At 43.6% G+C, this 19008-nt stretch overlaps 1 protein-coding gene and 1 long non-coding RNA gene across 6 annotated transcripts in view; one reads left to right on the top strand and one right to left on the bottom strand.

Moving 5' to 3' along the window:
• Window positions 1-1446: 1446 nt before the first annotated feature.
• Window positions 1447-18627, bottom strand: LOC118144856 (uncharacterized). Its single transcript, XR_013521020.1, has 3 exons — window positions 18403-18627; window positions 17852-17989; window positions 1447-3518 (listed from the first exon to the last, which is right to left on the bottom strand). It is a non-coding gene; the product is annotated as an uncharacterized LOC118144856 (long non-coding RNA).
• Window positions 2552-19008, top strand: part of MAPKBP1 (mitogen-activated protein kinase binding protein 1) — a 52338-nt gene continuing 35881 nt past the window's right edge. For all 5 annotated transcript variants that reach the window (XM_078334311.1, XM_035259756.3, XM_035259755.3 and 2 more), the window contains exons 1-2: window positions 2552-2678; window positions 3227-3449. Coding sequence is in view for 2 of the 5 variants with exons in the window: in XM_035259756.3 (XP_035115647.1) it covers window positions 3336-3449 (114 nt within the window). In the remaining 3 variants the exon portion in view is untranslated. The remainder of the gene's footprint in view (window positions 2679-3226; window positions 3450-19008) is intronic.

Raw genomic sequence — 19008 nt, 5'->3', positions numbered from 1 at the left:
AGTGTACCGTAGTTACACAAACCCATTTAAATGGTGTAGCTTAACCATACCTAGGCTATAAGGTACAACCGGTTGCTCCTAGGCTATAAGTCTGTACAGCATGTGTTCATAATTTAATGGGATCATGTGATCATTGACTGAAATGTCATTATACAGTGCGTGACTAAATCTGAGTGGACAAGAGTGACTAATTCTGCTGTTCACATTGGATCTGGGACTGTTACTTTCTGAGGAATTCATGAAGAATGGGAATAGCCTATAGCTTTATTCCTGTATTGGTATATCAAAGGTAGCATAGTACCTATACAATAAAAGTTGGACTGAATTGTGAAGAATTAAAAATGTGTGGCCCAGACACACTGGCTGGCGCCTGTAATCCCAACACTTTGGGAGGCCGAGGTGGGCGAATTAAGAGGTCAGGAGTTCAAGACCAGCCTGGCCAGCATGGCGAAACCCCTTCTCTACTAAAAATACAAAAATTTAGCAGGGCATGGTGGCACATACCTTTAATCCCAGCTATTCAGGAGGCTGAGGTAGGAGAAGTGCTTGAACCAGGGAGTCAGAGGTTGCAATGAGCTGAGATGGCACCACTGCACTCCAGCCTGGCGACAGAGTGAGACTCCATCTCAAAAACAAAACAACAACAACAAAAAAAAAGTGTGGTTTTGTCCTCTGACTGGAAGTACCCAGATTCCAGACTTAAGAAATCCTCATTACACTGCTTTCAGTTTTTCATGTAGGTCATCTTAAGGAAAGTAGGAGTTTGGATTTGCCTTCCAACTTCAGTTGAGGGTATTAGGGGAACGTTTTTTGTAAGGGGATAAACTATAGTAGCTTTGGATAAGAAATGACTGATGATACTTGGTAAGCCATTTACCTGGCCATGAGTGATTGAGAAAACCGTTAGTGGACAGCTCTTGTGGGCACATTTTTACTCTAGTTTCATGGATGGAGATGGCAGTTGCCATGGTCTGCAGCATACAAGTAAAGACACCAGGTGGCACCATTTATTAGCTTTTACTCCCATGGAGAGGTCAAATCATGTACTAGCAATGGGTTGAGGGAACCAACGATCTGTTGCATATTGTAGCTAATGGTTCTGGCCTTTTTCCTCCAGATTTGGGAAATACATTTGAAAATCACATTTCATGTTTCATAATATTTGCAGTGCATGGTTGAAGGGAAGAAGGCCACATGCTATTGTTGGTCTTCCAGAAGCTGACATCCATCATCTCCATGTCAACTTGTGAGCTTTACAAATCTCATTTTTAGTATGTGGTTACAGTATACACAAGCACATACTTGCTTTGCCACTTGGCTGTGCAAGACTCACCATTGTACACAAGCAGTGAATTTAGGGGTTCTTCCCTCTTGCTAACACGCGTCATCTCAGGGCTTCAAAAGATCTGGATAGGGTGAGACAGATACACCAGTGTACTATTTCCCTTGGGTCCCTTGTCTTTTATTTAGGCTTTTTCATGAGGTCTAATAATTCCTTAGAGGTTCCTCACTTGTTGACACGTGTTATCTCCACAGGGTTTCGAAAGATCTGGGTGGACTGAGACGGATACACCAGTGTACTATTTATTCCCTTGGGGTCCAAGTCTCTGGCTTGAGGTAATTTGTTATAGTAGTAAAGTGGAGAATACTCAGGAAATATATATTGTATGTAGCATTTCCGTGTATTCCGTCTCCCCCGCCATGAATTAGAAAAACTACCCCTCGTTATAGTATCAGCAAGCTTGACAGTGACCTCATCAAGGAAACAGCCTTGGGGAAAAGGATTCACAACTAAATTTTGACAGGAATAAGGAAAAAGATCTGGAGCAACAAAGTCCTGGTCAGCTTTAGTTGAGGGAGCACAATGGGATTTCGGAGGCTAAAAAAACCATGAAACTTACAGTATGTCCCATAGCACATACACTTGTCTTCTCTCTTACCCCGCACGCCCAAAGCTCTGTTCAAAGGCACCCTTTCCCCTTTCATTATGGCCAATCAGGTTGCGTAGTGCAAAACATTGTTCTTAGCAATTGAATTGCGTTACTCAGAAGAATCCTTTCCACGTTGAGTCAACGTGCCGCACGGGCTACGAGCAGAAAATATTCCAACCGCTTTAAATCTCGACACTTAGGGTCGCTAGGAGCACAGCTTTTAGGCTGTAGTTCAGTCTTATTGTGAGCTAGGAGTTTCTGCTACGGGCCCTCGGGCCTATCAAATGCCAACCTTAACACCATGGAGGCGTGGTTATCGTCTGGGGGCTCTGGGAAGTGCAGTTCTCTGGGGGACAAGGCCTGATAATACCATAAAAGGCTTGGTTCTCTCAATTCTGAAGCAATGTTCTGTTGACCTTCCTTTAAAAGCGTACCCACAATTGTGCGGATTCCGTGGTTCTCTAGTCCCAAGTCGTCTGCTTCCTGGGTCCTTTCATTGGCTCCGCCCCGTAAACCTTGCTCGTCTACTCTGGAAACGCCCTCCTGGCTACAGGCCGCGCCCCTCGCGTTGGCTCCGCCCATCTGGCGCGTATCTTGGTCCAAGCGGTAGTTCGCGTTTTGAGCCGCTCGTGCCACCATAGCTCCTGCTGCTGCCTCTACCGCTGCAGCTACCGCGGCGGGGCTGAAATTGTCGAGCGCGATGCCCGAGGGCGCTGTGAGCGTGGTGGCCCTCGCTCGCCGGGGCTGGTGAGGCCGGGCCCGAACGGGGGCGCTGACGAGTAGCAGGGGCTTCAGAGGCGGGTGAAAGATAAAGGTTCAGAGCCGCTGTGGAGAGCAGAGACCGAGCTTTGGAGGATAGGGGGTGGGGAGGGAGGCTCCCGTGGCAGAACGAGTTGCTGGTTTACGTCCCCGCTGCCGCTAGCGCAGGTGCCCTGGCCTCCTGTTGAAATCCCTGGTGGTCTCGGCAGTCTCCTCCCTTGGACAGTACAGTTGCCATGGGAACAGTTGGGCATTAATGGGAACCAGATAGTCCACAGTTGGGCATTAACGGGAACCAGATAGTCCACGAGACTAACTAGGGCCCATCCCATCCATTTCGCCAGTTAAATGCCTCTGGCGGTCGTGGGCCTGGCATTTCTTCGTGGCTTAGGATTTTGTCCCCCTTTTTTGTGAGCTTTTCCTTCCAACGTTGTAAGAAACTGTGCAGGGGTCGAAGGTGGTAATGAGGGAAAAGGTGCAGACTTCACTAGGTAGAAGATAAGACTCTGATAGTAAGGTGGCTTCTGCCATCTCAGGTCAGTGAGAGGGCATATTCGGAAGCCCTGTGGAGTGGGAAGACAGTGCCGCTGTTGAGACAAGACTCAGGACTGGGCCAGGGACTGTCCCAAGGGGTTTCTCGTCGTAATGGCTATGGAAGGGTCAACCATTACCAGCCGAATCAAGAATCTGCTGAGATCTCCTTCCATCAAACTACGCAGGAGTAAGCCAGGAAACCGACGAGAGGACCTCAGCTCCAAGGTGAGTCCTGGTGGGAGCCACCTCTTTCCAAACCGACCCTCTCCTGCTCCATGTTCCTCTTCAACTTTCCTGTTTATTGGGAAAAGATAACGAGAAGCTCTTGTTGACGCTAAAGGATCACTTGTGATCTCTGCAGTCAATGATTTGGTTTTAGGTTGAAGGAAAAAGCAGCAGGGGTGGCCATGCTGAGAGTCATCCTGAGAAGAGGTAAATAGGAGGAAGGCCACCTGTCCTTCCTGGGTTCAGTTGTGGTATTACCCCCTGGGTTCAATTGTGGTCAAACTATACACTAAACATGTGCTTGGGAAGCCAGTTGATATGCTATGACTCAGTTTCCCTTCTTGGGAGAGGACAGTAGGAACACATACCTTGTGAAGGGCTAAGCTGTGACTAATGTAGCTGCAGGTGTTAATGTAACAGCTGGGGTTATGTAAGACTGTAGTGGCAGAAAGAAATATGCCAAAACACCTAGTCGGAGGAATTGGCTTGGTAATTGCTCTTGCCCAGGGTCAGAATTTTTTTGTCTCTTCAAGTGGCATCTTGGCTTCCTAGAAATGATTGCACTCAAGAAGCCAGATATCTCTCAGCAAAACAGTTCAGGATGGTCCTTGAGCATTGCTTATCTCATTCACTATATGAACCACATCCCACTCCACTGCAGATGATACTCACAAACAAAGTTCCTTTCCATCCCTTCACTTATCTGGGTTTTGTTCCTTATGCTTTTTTCAACTAAACGAACCCCAGAACTTTGGGAATCCTGAAGTAGACTACATTTATTTAAACCCTTGAGGAAATCCAGGGCTTTATTCCCATAGGATCAGATCAGATTTTGTGTCTTATTAGTAGCCTGTAAACACGATAGGCTTGTGTGGTACAAGATTGTTACAGGGAGAGGCATTTGAGACCACAGCATGTTATTGCTTTGTCTGTAACTCTTCAATGATGAGTAAATCCCATGAGGAATGATTTGGAATGCCACTGTACAAACGGCAGGATTCTGGGACGGCTGAGCTCAGCTCTGTATTCCTTAGCAGAACCTTGACTGGATTTGGTAAGAAGGTGAACAGCTTTCCTGTATATTTCAGCAGAAATTATACTGAATCACAGTTTGCTAGAAGGTTCTGTGATGGTGGACATTGTGACCCTTCCAAGGTCTCTTATTAATCCTTGTTCCTATTCTCCTGAGGCAGGCGAGTAAGCCTGAAACATAGAAATTGTCTTAGATATGACTCTGTTCATTCTTACTGCTGCAAGTGCTCTTATTCGTGGCCGGTAACTTGGCAGTGACCAGCACTGTTAGAGCAATCTTCTCAAATCTTTGGCCTCTTTTTCTGGCCAGGAATGGTATAAGTAGTAGAAACATGTAATGAGGGTTTAGCCTTCATTATTAATTCTTACAGTATGGTTGCCATTCTTTAAGACTTCCAATATTATTCATTACTAATGCATTTAACAAGTGTTTATTGAGTGCCTATTAGGTGTGCAATCAATGATAGGTAAAACATTACCCTTGCCACCAAAGCTTATGGCTAGTCAGACATGTAAACAAATAATTAAAACATAGTGTGATAAGTACTGCTCTAGAAGTATGCGTAAGTTGTTAATGGAAGCACAGGGGAGGTGACCTAAGTCAGTACAGGGGAATTAGGAAAGGCTTCACTGAGGAAGGGATGCTTGAAACATGAGTCCTGAGGCAGGTGGAGAAAAGTTCTCCAGGAAAACAGAAAAGGGGCATCCCTGGGAAGACCATTTACCATTCCCTGTTTAAAACAGGAATTCAGTGCTTCAGACTGCTTTAAATGGCTTTGTCTCTCCTAAAGCTGTGTATGAAAGAAATACTTAGCTGAAGTTGAATGACCGTTGAATGGTCTGGCAGCAAAATGACTGGTGCATATCTTTAGCACCCAAGAGAAATAGCTGTCTTTGTGTGCCCAGGACCCTAGCGATGCTGGACTCCCCACACTCTTCAGTAAAAGATCTCTACCTAAGATTATTCTTAAAGCCTGCCGTGTGATAATTCTAGTGTATTAAGCTCTGTGAGTTGCTCTAATATTTGGTGGCTGTGGGTAATCGTGATAACAGGACATGTGTGCTTCATGGATAGCTAATTCTCAAATAAAATTTGAAGACAGCCGGGCGCAGTGGTTCACGCCTATAATCCCAGCACTTTGGGAGGCCAAGGCGGGTGGATCACGAGGTCAAGAGATCGAGACCAACCTGGTCAACGAGGTGAAACCCCGTCTCTACTAAAAATACAAAAATTAGCTGGGCATGGTGGTGCACGCCTGTAGTCCCAGCTACTCGGGAGGCTGAGGCAGGAGAATTGCTTGAACCCAGAAGGCAGAGGTTGCGGTGAGCCAAGATCGTGCCATTGCACTCCAGTCTGGGTAACAACAGCGAAACTCCGTCTCAAAAAATAAAATAAAATAATAAAATTTGAAGACAGAAAGGTACATGCCCCTTTTGGGGGGCAAAGAAGGAAATGTCAGCCTTTATGCAGCTCTTACTTCAGATGGCCTCCTGCTTTGAATTATACTCTTGCTTCTATCTAAAGTAGCCGTCTCCGTTATAGCAAATTCTGCACTTATTTTTAGGTCCAATTCCGTATTTATCAGAGCCACAGGGCTTTCTCTGACTAGCCCCCACTTTGAAACCGGTTTCTTACTGTTCTTTTATGTATGTCTTCGTTTCCCAAGGTTGGGGTCATGCGCTTTATTTCCTTTACATCACACTGTTGAGGATAGTGTAAGATGGGCAGTAAGTACTTAAAAGAAAATGAGTGAGAATAAAATAATCATGAGGAATTATGACCTCTTTAGAAGAGAAATCAAAACTAGGATTAATAAAATGGTGATAAAGAGGTAGAGATGCAGCCTGATGAGGTGTGAAGGACATGAGAAAGAAGTCCGCATTTGCAGAAAGCAGTGCTCAGTAAAGACTTCTTAATTCAGGAGAGACCTAGTTAGAAGTACGACTGCAAGCTGGTGTGAGAAAGCCAGTGGAGGTGTTTTAAGTTACAGCAAAGAGAGTAGATGAGAGCTGAGATTTTTATTAAGCCTTTTCAAAGAGAGGGGAGTCTCTGAAGTAGAATAAATTGGAAAAGAGTAATTGAAAGTTTTACGCTAAATCTGCTTAGTCTTGGTGAAGTGTGACTTGAAGTTACCAGTTGTAAATACCCAAGTTCAAATCCTGTAGACTTGTCAGTTCCTGCCTCTCATCTCTAAGTTGGAGCTCTGTTTTCCTTAAGAAGCAAATGTGTATGTTTTCTTGGTAACTAACCCTCCTCCTCTTAAAGTTTCTGAAAGATTTTTATGTGGAGGGAGCTGGGCTTGTTTTCAGTGACAAAGGACAGAAATGGACTGAAGCCCAGCAGGCAAAATTTAAGTTAGGGTTACAAAAGGATTGTCTGAGCTGGAGGGTGCTAGATTGTTAAAAAGTGACTGAAGGAGGTGTTGAGATCTTCCTCCTCCTTAAGAGTCGTTAATCTGATCCAGGTTATATGTTATTCCTTCTGGAAACAGTGAGTAAGATGACTTTCTTCTAGTTGGATTTTTTAATCATAAATCTAATTCTTCTCTCTCTTCTTTTCCCAAATTATTTTTCCTGTATAGTTGTGTGGTGGTACTTTGAGCCTTTTAAGATGACTCTAAGAATCTTAGAGTTAGGGTAGGTGGGTTTCATGAAGGAGAAAAAGTGGCAATAATCTAATTTCAGCTTCTGCTCAATGTTTGAATACATATACGATTTGGTATTGGGGAAGCATACTCATACTCATTTTTTTTTTTTTTACGTGAAGTTTCACTCTTGTTGCCCAGGCTGGAGTGCTGTGGCGCGGTCTCGGCTCACTGCAAACTCTGCCTCCCGGGTTCAAGTGATTCTCCTGCCTCAGCCTCCTGAGTAACCAGGATTACAGGCATGCGCCATCACGCCTGGCTAATTTTGTATTTTTTAGTAGGGTTTCTCTATGTTGGTCAGGCTGGTCTCGATCTCCTGACCTCAGGTGATCTGCCCTCAGCCTCCCAAAGTGCTGGGATTACATGTGTGAGCCACTGTGCCTGGCCGCATACTCTTTTTTTTTTTTTTTCTGAGACGAAGTCTTGCCTGTTGCCCAGGCTGGAGTGCAGTGGTGCGATCTCGGCTCACTACAACCTCTGCCTCACAGATTCAAGTGATTCCCTTGCTTCATCCTCCCGAATAGCTGGTACTACAGATGCTTGCCACCACGTGTGACTAATTTTTGTATGTTTAGTAGAGACGGGGTTTCACCATGTTGGCCAGGATGGTCTCTATCTCCTGACCTCACGATCCACTCCCCTCAGCCTCCCAAAGTACTGGGATACAGGCGTGAGCCACTGTGCCCAGCCCACATACTCATTTTTAAAGCATTTGTGGATCTTGAGCTCCTGCTCGACGGCCCTCAACTTGTGGGAGGAGCGCAGAGGGAAGTGAGACATCAGAATACCTGTGCAATATTTAAAAAATATGCATTCCTGGACCCCATCTTAGCTGTATGGAATCAGAACCTTTGGGGGTAGAATTTGGTAGCTGTGTACATATTAAGTTCCACCAGAAGCCCACTGCTGGCCAGGCGTGGTGGCTCACGCCTGTAATCCAAGCACTTGGAGGCCAAGGTGGTCGGATCACCTGAGGTCGGGAGTTCAGGACCAGCCTGACCAACATGGTGAAACCCCGTCTTAAAAAAGAAAAAAGAAGCCCACTGCTGGTTACAAATCCCTGGCCTTCTGTGCTAGGACCCTGAAATCTATTGGCGTCATACCCAAGTACTCACTGAAGCTTCTTAGAAGTATATAAAGCTGGCCAGGCAGTGGTGGCTCATACCTATCATCTCAGCACTTTGAGAGGCCGAGGTGGGTGGATTACCTGAGGTCAGGAGTTCAAGACCAGCCTGACCAACATGGTGAAACCCTGACTCTACTAAAAATCCCAAAAATTAGCCAGGCGTGGGCCTAGTGGTGCACTCCTGTAATCCCAGCTACTCAGGAGGCTGAGGCAGGAGAATTGCTTGAGCCCAAGAGGTGGAGGCTGCAATGAGCCGAGATCGCGCCACTGCACTCCAGCCTGGGCAGCAGAATGAGATTCCATCTCAGAAAAACAAAACAAAACAAAAAAACAAAGAAATATAAAGCTAGTTAAAGTAAGTGTGCTCTTCTTTTTGAGTAGGGTTTTTGTGGGTTTTTTTCTTGGTTTATTTGTTTTTTTATTGTCTACTGTGACCTCTAGACCGATTGCTCTGAAAACTGCTAGGTCAGGGATAGATTTGAGAGAACTACATTGCTATGGAGCTGATCATTGCCATGCTAACCCAGATTAGCAGGAGTTTCCCTTATGGGCAAGATTAGGAAACTTGATGATAACATCCCGGAGCCTAGGTCAGTCTTTCATGTCACCATTCCACTACCCATTTCCCTTTGGACTCACAGGAATCAGTAGTTTTTGTTTGTAAGAGATGGGGTTTCCCTGTGTTTCCTAGGCTGGACTTAACTCTTGAGCTCAAGTGATCCTCAGCTTTCCTTTTTTTCTTTTTTTTTGAGACCTTTGCTCTGTCATCCAGGTTTCAGTGCAGTGGTGCGATCATGGCTCACTGCACTCTTGAACTTCGGTGCTCAAGCGATCTTCCCATCTCAGCCTCCTGAGTAGGTGGGACTAGAGGCGTGTGCCAGTACACTTCTTTAAGTTATTTTTGTTTTTTTGTAGAGACAGAGCTTCATTATGTTGCCCAGGCTGGTCTCGAACTCCTCGCCTCAAGAGATCCTCCTGCCACAGCCTCCCAGAGTGCTGGGATTACAAGCATGAGCCACCATGCCTAGCCCCTGCCTTACTTTCTGATTAGCTGGGACAAGGGGCGCTTGCCTGTGCACCAGGCTCCAGTCATTTGTTAGTGTTCAGTACACGCTCTGAGCTTTCCACCTAGAATAGATGACTAAAAGTGGATGTCCCTGTGGCCAGCAGCCATGCCCCTCACCAGCCTTTGTGAGTGTGCTTGGCCAAGTTCTGGTTCAGTTTTCTTTCTCTGAGGTGGTCTGGAAATAAGGCTTGGGAAGTGTCTTGACGTCCTAACAACAGGTGGTATTCAGTGAAAAATGTCAATGTTCTCCGAGTTTTGTTTCTTTGATCTTCATTTCATTCCTCCTTCCGGTTCTTGCAGCTGCCCTCAGCCTTCAAAGTGATTCTCACTGGAGAGAGAGGATGCGTCTCTCCCTGGACCCAGCACCTCTTCCTTTACTGTCTAAAAATAGCCCAGCCTCTTCAGGCTCGGAGTTGTCTTTCGAAACCACCTCTCATCTACTTGGCCTCACTCATTTCAGAGTGGAACAGCACCGCTGCTTTCCAGGTTTTCCTCTTTCAGTTTGCAATTTAGGGCAGGCCCCTGTTGGATTAGTTTGAGTCAATGTCTTATTCCCTGCTGGTATTTTGAATGTCCTGCGTTTGTCACCGGTGTGTTTTCATTCCTTGACTAATGAAAAAAACAGGTAGAAATGACCTCTGTAACCTCCCCACCAACCCCATGAGCCTGAAGTTGGGCTTGATGCTATTATCACTGACCCTTTGTTTGGAGAACAGTCCAGGGCTTGAAATTGGGGCTACGTTTGTCCAAACTAAGCTTCTCTGAGCGCATGGTCTGTCCCACTCATCCTTGGGGTATCTGTTGGTTTTACTTCATGTTCAGACTGCAGTGTTGTTAAAGAAATAAAGCTACGGTGTTTTCAGTATGATTTGTCATATACTTCATGTTCCCACTGCTGCAGGCTAAGCCTCTTCTCTGGGCTCCATTGTTTAATGCAGGACTAGGCCAGGTTTTTTGGCAGCTTCCTTTTCATAGCAGTTCTTAGTAGAGGTATAGAATGAGACCTACCCACCTTCTTGGGTGTTTATTACCCCATTTGTGGATTTTACTTTAGCTTCTGTTACCTTTTAAAATTAAAAAAAAAAATAAAGGTTGGTGGGGAAGGCAAGAAATAAAAGTGAGTATGACAGACTGGATAGTGTGGATATATTTTTTTTAAGACGGAGTCTTGCTCTGTTGCTCAGGCTGGAGTGCAGTGACGCAATCTCAGCTCACTGTAGCCTCTGCCTCCCAGGTTCCGGCGATTCTCCTGCCTCAGCCTCCTGAGTAGCTGGGATTACAGGCACCCACCACCATACCCATCTTTGTATTTTCAGTAGAGATGGGGTTTCACCATGTTGGCCAGCATGGTCTCGATCTCGTGATCCACTGGCCTCAGCCTCCCAATGTGCTAGGATTATAGGCGTGAGCCCCCACACCCAGCCGGTAGTGTCGATTTTTAGGGTTGGTATTTTTCAGTGTCCAGATTTTTCAAATCTTTCTTTCAATTGTTAGAGCAGCAGGTCCACAGTGCTTCTTCACTGGTCACATTATTTTCCTCTAGTTTTGAAGGACACTTAACAGAAGAATGAGTTTACAGTATGGATAGCTCCTCCTAGATTTCCAGGGAGTAAATTCCCCCTCCCCCAATTTTATAGCAATGTTTGCTGTACTTTTTTTTTATTTCTTTTTTGAGACAGAGTCTCTTGCTCTGTCACCCGGGCTGGAGTGCAGTGGCATGACCTCCGCTCACTGCAACCTTCAGCTCCCTGGTTCAAGTGATTCTCTTGCCTCAGCTTCCCCAGAGGCTGGAATTACAGGCATAAAGCACCATACCCAGCTAATTTTTGTATTTTTAGTAGAGATGGGAGTTTTACCATGTTGGCCAGGCTGGTCTTGTACTCCCAACCTCAAGCGATGTGCCTGCCTCGGCCTCCCGAAGTGTGCAGTGTTGTTTTGGGTTGCTTTCTTATTCTGTAAAACAATCCTATCTTTTTTTGTTTGTTTTTTTCTTGCTGGGATTTTCAAATTTGTGTGCCTTATCTCTCCCCTTAAAACTGAAATGAAGCTAAAGATATTTTCCACCAGGCATGGTGGCTCACATCTGTAATCCCTGCACTTTGGGAGGCTGAGGCTGAGGTGGGCGGATCAGGAATTTGAGACCAGCCTGACCAACATAGTGAAATCCTGTCTCTATTAAAAATACAAAAATTAGCTGGGTGTGGTGGTGCACTCCAGCCTGGGTAACAGAGCAAGACTCCGTCTCCACAAAAAAAAAAAAACCGGCATTTTTCTTTGCCTGCTATCCCAGGCACAGTGGTGCACACCTTAGGAGACTGAGGCGGGTTGATTGCTCAAGCCCTGGAGTTTGAGGCTGTGATGATGGCACCACTGTATTCCAGCCTGGGCAACAAAGTGAGACCCTGTGTTAAAAACAAATACAAAACTCCCTGCACTTCTGTTTATAATTGAGGTTTTAATTTACTTGAAGATCTTGGAACAAACCCTTTGTGAAACCATATGGATGATTTTTTTCCATTTTAGCCAGTGTTCTTTTGGAGAAACCCTGAGAAGAGAGTTTCTTTGGTGGTTCAGGATTTGAGCTTTGCTCCTTATTCATTACAGTTCTCATCAGCCTTTGAGACCTGTCTTTCTTTAGTGGATCTTCCGGTGATTGCTTCGTAAGTTTGGCTGATGCTGTTACAGGTGCTGTCTCTTAAAAAAAAACAAGACTTAGGCTGAGTGCGGTGGCTCACGCCTGTAATCCCAGCACTTTGGGAGGCCGAGGCGGGCGGATCATGAGGTCAGGAGATCGAGACCATCCTGGCCAACATGGTGAAACCTGTCTCTACTTAAAAAAATAAAAAAATTAGTTGGGCATGGTGGTGCACGCCTGTACTCCCAGCTACTTGGGAGGCTGAGGCAGGAGCATTGCTTGAACCTGGGAGGCCGAGGTTGTACTGAACCGAGCTCGTGCCACTGCACTCCAACCTGGCACCTGGCGATGGAGCAAGACTCTGTCTCAAGAAAAGCAAAAGCAAAAACAAACAAGACTTGAAAAAATTATGAAATATAGCAGGCATAAGAGTGTATACAAATGTAATACTGTATTACAAATAATGATAATTGATTCCCCCAGGTAGCCCTCACCCAAGTGAAAAAATAGAACAATGGTAAGGTGTTGGCAGTTTCTGAGGGATGTGATGCTATGGGTGTCATCAGGGTGAGTGAGGATGTGTTAGGCACTGTGCTGAGCATTTTACATAGACTGTGTTATTCAAGTTTTATAGAACACTAACATAAATACTGTTCCCACCCCACTTTGTAGTTAAGAAAACTAATGATAAGAGAGGTCAGGTGAGTAGCTGGTAGTTACACAGCCAGTGAGTGACTAAGCTAGATTTCAGATAGAGGCTTTCTGAACTCCAGTACCCACACTTCATCTTTATTCTGCATTTCTCCCAGGGAGCCTTCATGAGCACAGTATGGCACTGATTGCAGAAGTGTGCCTAGTATTGCCATAGCCAAGAGGCACATCCTGCACTCAGCTTAGAAAAAGGGACAGTTCCCAAAGAGAGAGAGAGAAAAAAACGGACAGTTCCTTAAAAACAATCCTTTCTCCCCAACATTCCTTATAAAAGTCAATTTAATGAATTTCTCAGACTATTGTTTTAGATCCATCACTCAGTAACCCTTGTCCGTCTACATCCTTACTCCTCTTCCCACCTCCAACTCCAGATTTCCTGAACTGTTGTTCCTGCTTCTCATTCTTGTTAGAAATTGTGCAATCTGTGGTTCTGCGGGTATGTGAATGTCAAGTTGGCAGGGTGCAGCTGCATAGTTCCAGATGACCATAAGCCACAAGCAGTTGCCGCTTCTCTCTTGGGGTTGCTTGGGGAGTGAAGGGGAGACCGATGGATGCCTCGGTTGTTTTTGTATGTGGGTATCACAGGGCTTCAAACTGTTGTGCTCTTGGTTGGCTGGTTGACTTTGTAGCTCCTGCTCTTGACTAGTTTCAGTGCTCCTTCAGCTCTCTCTCTTTTCCTCTGAATTCCACCTCTTTGTTATCTCTGTTAGCATACCACTGATTTTGCTTTTGAAGCTGTGAAGAATAGCTGGGAGGAAATACCTCTTTCTATTGGGAGAAAATGGACTTAAAAATGTCCCATGTCCAGGCTAACCTGGATGATGACAGTTGTTGATGAGTTCATATGAACGTGAGCAGAAATGAGGTAGCTTGCCCGCCTGACTCCATGCGGCTATGCTGGCTCCAGGTTGCAAAGTTCTTTGAGCAAGTGCCTCGTCTTGCCTAATCTCAAATTTCTGTTCTTTTATTTATTCTCTCAAATAGGCACTGTGATAACATTATAGGTACAAAAGCATGAGATCTAAAGGCCTCTGCTTTCCTGTATGGCCTCAGTTTGTCCTGAGCAGAGGGAGCCCCAAGGCAGATGGATTGGATGGAGGGGAGCCCATAGGCAGTTTGCAGTTGTAGGCGAGTAGCTGCGAGCATGCTCAGAAACTCTGATTCTTGCTTCTCCATGCTACTGCTTTGGAGAAAAGCAAGAAGCTGCTTGTCAGGAGTAATCTTGTAATGTACAGGCCTGCCTCCATTACCCCGACATTTAATGGTTGGCTTCTGTTTGAGAGGGCACAGCATATTTGTATACCATGGTTGTTTTCATATGACATAATAACCTGCTGCTGACTTTTCTCAACATATCCTTTCCACTTGTGATGCTCTTCTTTCTGCGGGCTGCTTTGGGTTCTCTTGTGAGGCCCCTACAGCAGCTATCACTGAGATACTGCCTCGTAACAAACCTAGAACTGGCTAGTGAACACAGCTTCTCAGGAGTTAACATGAGCTGGATGCGGTGGCTTGGACCTTAACCCCAGCTACTCTGGAGGCCAAGGCAGGAGGATCACTTGAGACCAGGAGTTCAAGACTGGCCTGGGCAACACAGCAAGATCCTATCTCTAAAAACTTTTTTAAAAAATTAGCTGGTCTTTGGGAGGCCATGGTGGGCAGATCACTTGAGTCCCGGAGTTTGAGACCAGCCTAGGCAACATGGCAAAACCCCATCTGTTAAAAAAAAAAAATTAACTGGGTGTATCTGTAGTCCCAGTTACTTAGGAGGCCTGAGGTGGGAGGATTGCTTGAGGCTAGGAGTTCTAGGTCACCTGTGAGCTAAAGACTCCCTCCCAGGGCCGTTGTGAGATTTAATGAATTTGAAAGCAAATTTTAAGTTCTAAATAACTTTACAGCTATAAGGGGTTGCTGATAGTATCTGTGTCTGAGATATCTAGAGTACCAAGGAATTTTCTTCTAATTTGTTGGCAAGATTTTAGTCCTTCAAGTTTCCATTTGTGAGAGGTCCTTTTTTGTAGGCTCAACCTCTTCTGTTCCAACATTTTAAATCAGACTTTCTGCACGACTTTTTATTGTGAACTATCTTCAGTACCTTTTTCTTGCCAATATTCTAACTTGTATCAACACTACTTTACTGCCCAAAAGGAAGGCTTAGCAGGAGTTCTTTTTTATACTAACTACCGTGTAATTTATTTCAGGACTATGGCTATGATTTTGGGTGGTGATTTTTTTAAAATGTCTATCAGTGAACTCCAGGAGTAGAGGAGAGTCCTAATTTTTTCTTTATCTGTTTAGAAACTGCCAGTGTGATGAACATCCTTTTTAACAGCAAAAGCTCCTCTTGATATAGAAATAATTTTTTTCTTTTGGGCCTAATTTATATTGACAAATAATATGAGAAATGAATTAGCCTACAGGCCGGGTGAAAATGTATTAATTTTATAACCCATTATTTAAGTTTATAATATTGTGACCAGAGTGAAATAGTCTATTTAAATTTTTTTTCTTAAAAAAAAAAAAAAGATACATGAAAATGTGAAGATATAGTGAAAGCATACATTAACTCTCTTAGAGGACAATTTGGTAGTATCCATTAGAAAATTTTGCATATTCATATTTTTTTATTCAGCAGTTATAATTCTAGTATCTTAATCTGTGTAAACACTCATACTGCACAAAGGTGTATATAACTGAATTTTTTGGTGTTTTTGATAGGAGAGAAATTTTGAAGTAATCCAGGTACCTATAAGTAGGGGATTGGTGGACATCCATAAAATGAAATACCTTGTACCTGCTGGAAAGAATGAGATTAATCTATATGTACTGATGTGTAAGAGTACACAAGATATCTTAAGTGGGGGAAAAAAGCAAATTGTAAAAGTTTTTTATGTCAATTTTATGTTAATAATTGTACAACAGTTTTTATGTTAATGATTATATTTTTGTTAAAACATCTAGATGTTAGTATATGCATATTAAAAAGTGAGGCTATAAATACCAAACTTGTTAATACTGATTATCTCAGGGAGAGATAGTAGATTATGATGGACCTTGACTACCTACATTATATATTTCTGTAATGTTTAAATTTTTGACAAAGAGCCTGTATTATTTTTGTAAGTAGAAAAAAAATAAAGATGGAAGTCTCTTCAGTTTAAACATGAGTATTTCATATGTAAATCTAAGATGTTTAAAATTTAAAATCTGTATGCTCATTTTATTAAAGCAGTTATGCACAAATGCTATTGAAAAATATATCTGGTATAATAAGCTTTTTTGCTTATTAAAGAAGTAATAGGACATAAAAATATTTTTTTGAAGATTAATGATAAGCTTGTTGAATTTGAGACAGTTCATTTTTTTTTCTTTTATTTTTTTGAGATGGAGTCTTGCTCTGTCACCCAGGCTGGAGTACAGTGGCGGGATCTCAGCTCACTGCAACCTTTGCCTCCCAGGTTCAAGTGGTTCTTTTACTTCAGCCTCCTGAGTAGCTGGGAATTACTGGCGTAATCCTGACCTCAAGTGATCCACTTGCCTCAGCCTCACAAAGTAGATTTGTTTTTTCCTGTTGAGATTATAGGCCTGTGCCACCATGCCCGGCCAGTTTCAAAAATATTTCCTTGGTTATCTTTGATAAATAAAATATTTTTGATACTTTTTGAAGTATGTGTGCTTTCTGAAAAGATTTCATACAACTTTTATACAGAGAAGCATAAAGAGGAAAAAAAATCATGCATAATTCCAACACCTAGAGACAACATTGTTCTGATTATCAAGTGCGTTTAAAGCTCTTTTTGATCAACATGGTCACTTATATTTAATTAATTAATTTATTTTAGGGTTATGGTTCGTCACTTTTATTTTTTAACCATCTCTAATCTTCTTGAACATACTCTGTTTTTTTTTTTTTCCTGAGACAGAGTCTCGCTCTGTTGCCCAGGCTGGAGTGCAGTGGTGTGATCTCGGCTCACTGTAACCTCTGCCTTCTGAGTTCAAGCAGTTCTTCTGCCTCAGCCTCCCAAGTAGCTGGGACTACAGATGCACAACACCATGCCTGGATAATTTTTGTATTTTTAGTATAGAGGGGTTTTACCATGTTGCCCAGGCTGGTCTTGAACTCCTTACATTTTGATCTACCTGCCTCAGCTTCCCAAAGTGCTGGATTTACAGGCGTGAGCCACCGCACCCAGCTTTGAACATATTATTTAATTATAACTTAAGTCGGATTTGTGAAGAGCCATGCCATGCATGTCTTTACTAAAGTCAGGGATTAGAGTGTTCTGTTTGTAATCATGTATGACACATAGATTATGTTATTTAGGTCTTCCTCTGTCTTTCTGGAAAGGCATCAAAATCTCCCGCTTCAGCTTTTAGGGCTGGCATTGATATATAGTTGGAGAATTCTCTAGGAGGTAAGAGAATTCAGATTAACTGAAGCGTATTCATAGAGATTTTTAAGTTTTTTAGAAATGTTTTTGAGTATTTAAAAAATTGATTCAACAAATATATATTAAACACTGTGCCCTGTGCTATAAGCGTATGATTGTATGACATACAACCTCTGCCCTCCAGGAGTGTATAGACTGGTAGGAGAGATAAGACAAATCCATAAAGAGTAGAAGTTCTTTACAAGGTTCTAAGCAGTGCATGCCATATGAATGATGCAAATTAAGTGCTGCTGTAAGAGTACCCAGGACGGGGAGGAATCATTTCTGGCCAGGCGGTCACAGAAAGAATCGGAGGGGATGTGACATTTGAGCTGGTCCTGGAAGGAAAGGGAGGATTTCAGTATAGGGTAGTGGCAGGGAAGTTTAGAAGAATATGAGCTAAAGCCCCGAGGCTCCTTTCCAGAAAAATGAATAGTCCAGATTGACAAATGCACATGATTCATATAGATGAGTGGTAGGAAATAGAATTATGAGATGGGTAGGGTTCATTGGTTCTAGGCTGAAACATTTATATTTTATTTAGTTGATAGGAAGGAGTGACTGAAAAAGCTTTGGGGCAGGGGAGGAACATGCATCAAAGCTATGCTGTGGAAAATTATGCTGATATGTTGGAGGAGGGGAGGAAAGAGCCTCTAATAAGGAAATTGATTAGAAAGCCATTGCTATATCCAGGAATGTGTTGAAGGTCTAAACTGGGATGTTGGCATTTTGTAGAGAATAGATTGAGGAAACCTACCTTCTTCCCAGGAGAGTTTCATGGCATAAGCTATGTGCTTGTAGGGGCACTGAGAGCCCTCCATTTTCTCGTTTTTGTTCCAGGAGACACATTTCACTTCGCACACTTCATCCAGATAAGGAACAGTTAATATTCTCCCTGGTAACAAAATAGAAAAGGAAGAGTTTAAGAAAGCTCAGGTGTGTAGAGTTGGTATGTATAAGAAGGAATTAGATCCTTTTGATGATCAGATTTTTAGCTCGTAAAGCTTTGTTTGTGGTTCTGGTCTTGCTCTAGTACTGTAGAGAGGACTGACTTGAGAGAAAAAAAAATGTACAACCTCCACCCCCACCCCAATTCCGCATGCTTATAGTGATCTAACTTCTTTTCTTGACTTTCTGTTAACTGTGGAAGAGAAAGAGAGGGCAGAAGGGCTCTACCAGGCACTGTAAAAGCTGTTAAATCTGCTCTCTGGACTTGGGCACGTGCTGATGACTGTGCTATTAATATAACTGGGCCCTTTAGCTAGAGTTTCTTCATTCCCTCCCCCTCTAGTCTGACGCCTTCCTTACCTCTTCCTCCATCTGCATACAAATCAGCTTCTCCTGCTTCTGACACTGCAATGCCAGTTGCCTTGGAAACGGTCGTCCTCTGTCTATATTTGGCTCTTGCATAGGCTGGACATGGGCAAGCTCTGACCACATGGGATAATCTGCCATTAGGAAGACCCTCCCTCTTTCTTTGCAACCATCTCAATGAGGAGAAGTCAGAACCCGTTTTTTAGACCCATTTTAGCTGCTACTTTGTTGTTGTTGTTGTTAATGCTAAAGATTGCATGAAAGGTCTCTATTGTCCTTCTGTCTTGTTGCCCTCTGCCTTCTATCTTGGCTCTCAGACCCGGCCTTGATGCTCGCACAAAGGCATAGTGACTTCCCTGTGTGCTGTTTCAGAAACTGTAGCATTCTGATGGTTCTAGAAAATTTGAACTCTCTCCTCAAAGCACCGTGGTTTCTGGAACCAGACAGCCCCAGGTCTAAATCCTGGTTCTTCCACTCACTGCTTACCTCTTTCGTCTGTAAAATGGCGATAATCCTAGTCCTTCATGATTCAGAGTATTGAATGAGTGAAGTGCTTAGAACAGTTATTGGCACAAAGTATACACTCAGTAAATGGCAGCT

The sequence above is a fragment of the Callithrix jacchus genome, chromosome 8 (genome assembly GCF_049354715.1).
Source record: "Callithrix jacchus isolate 240 chromosome 8, calJac240_pri, whole genome shotgun sequence".
NCBI lineage: Eukaryota > Metazoa > Chordata > Mammalia > Primates > Cebidae > Callithrix > Callithrix jacchus.
Note: the sequence above shows the minus strand (reverse complement) of the source record. Positions and strands in the feature narration are given on the sequence as shown.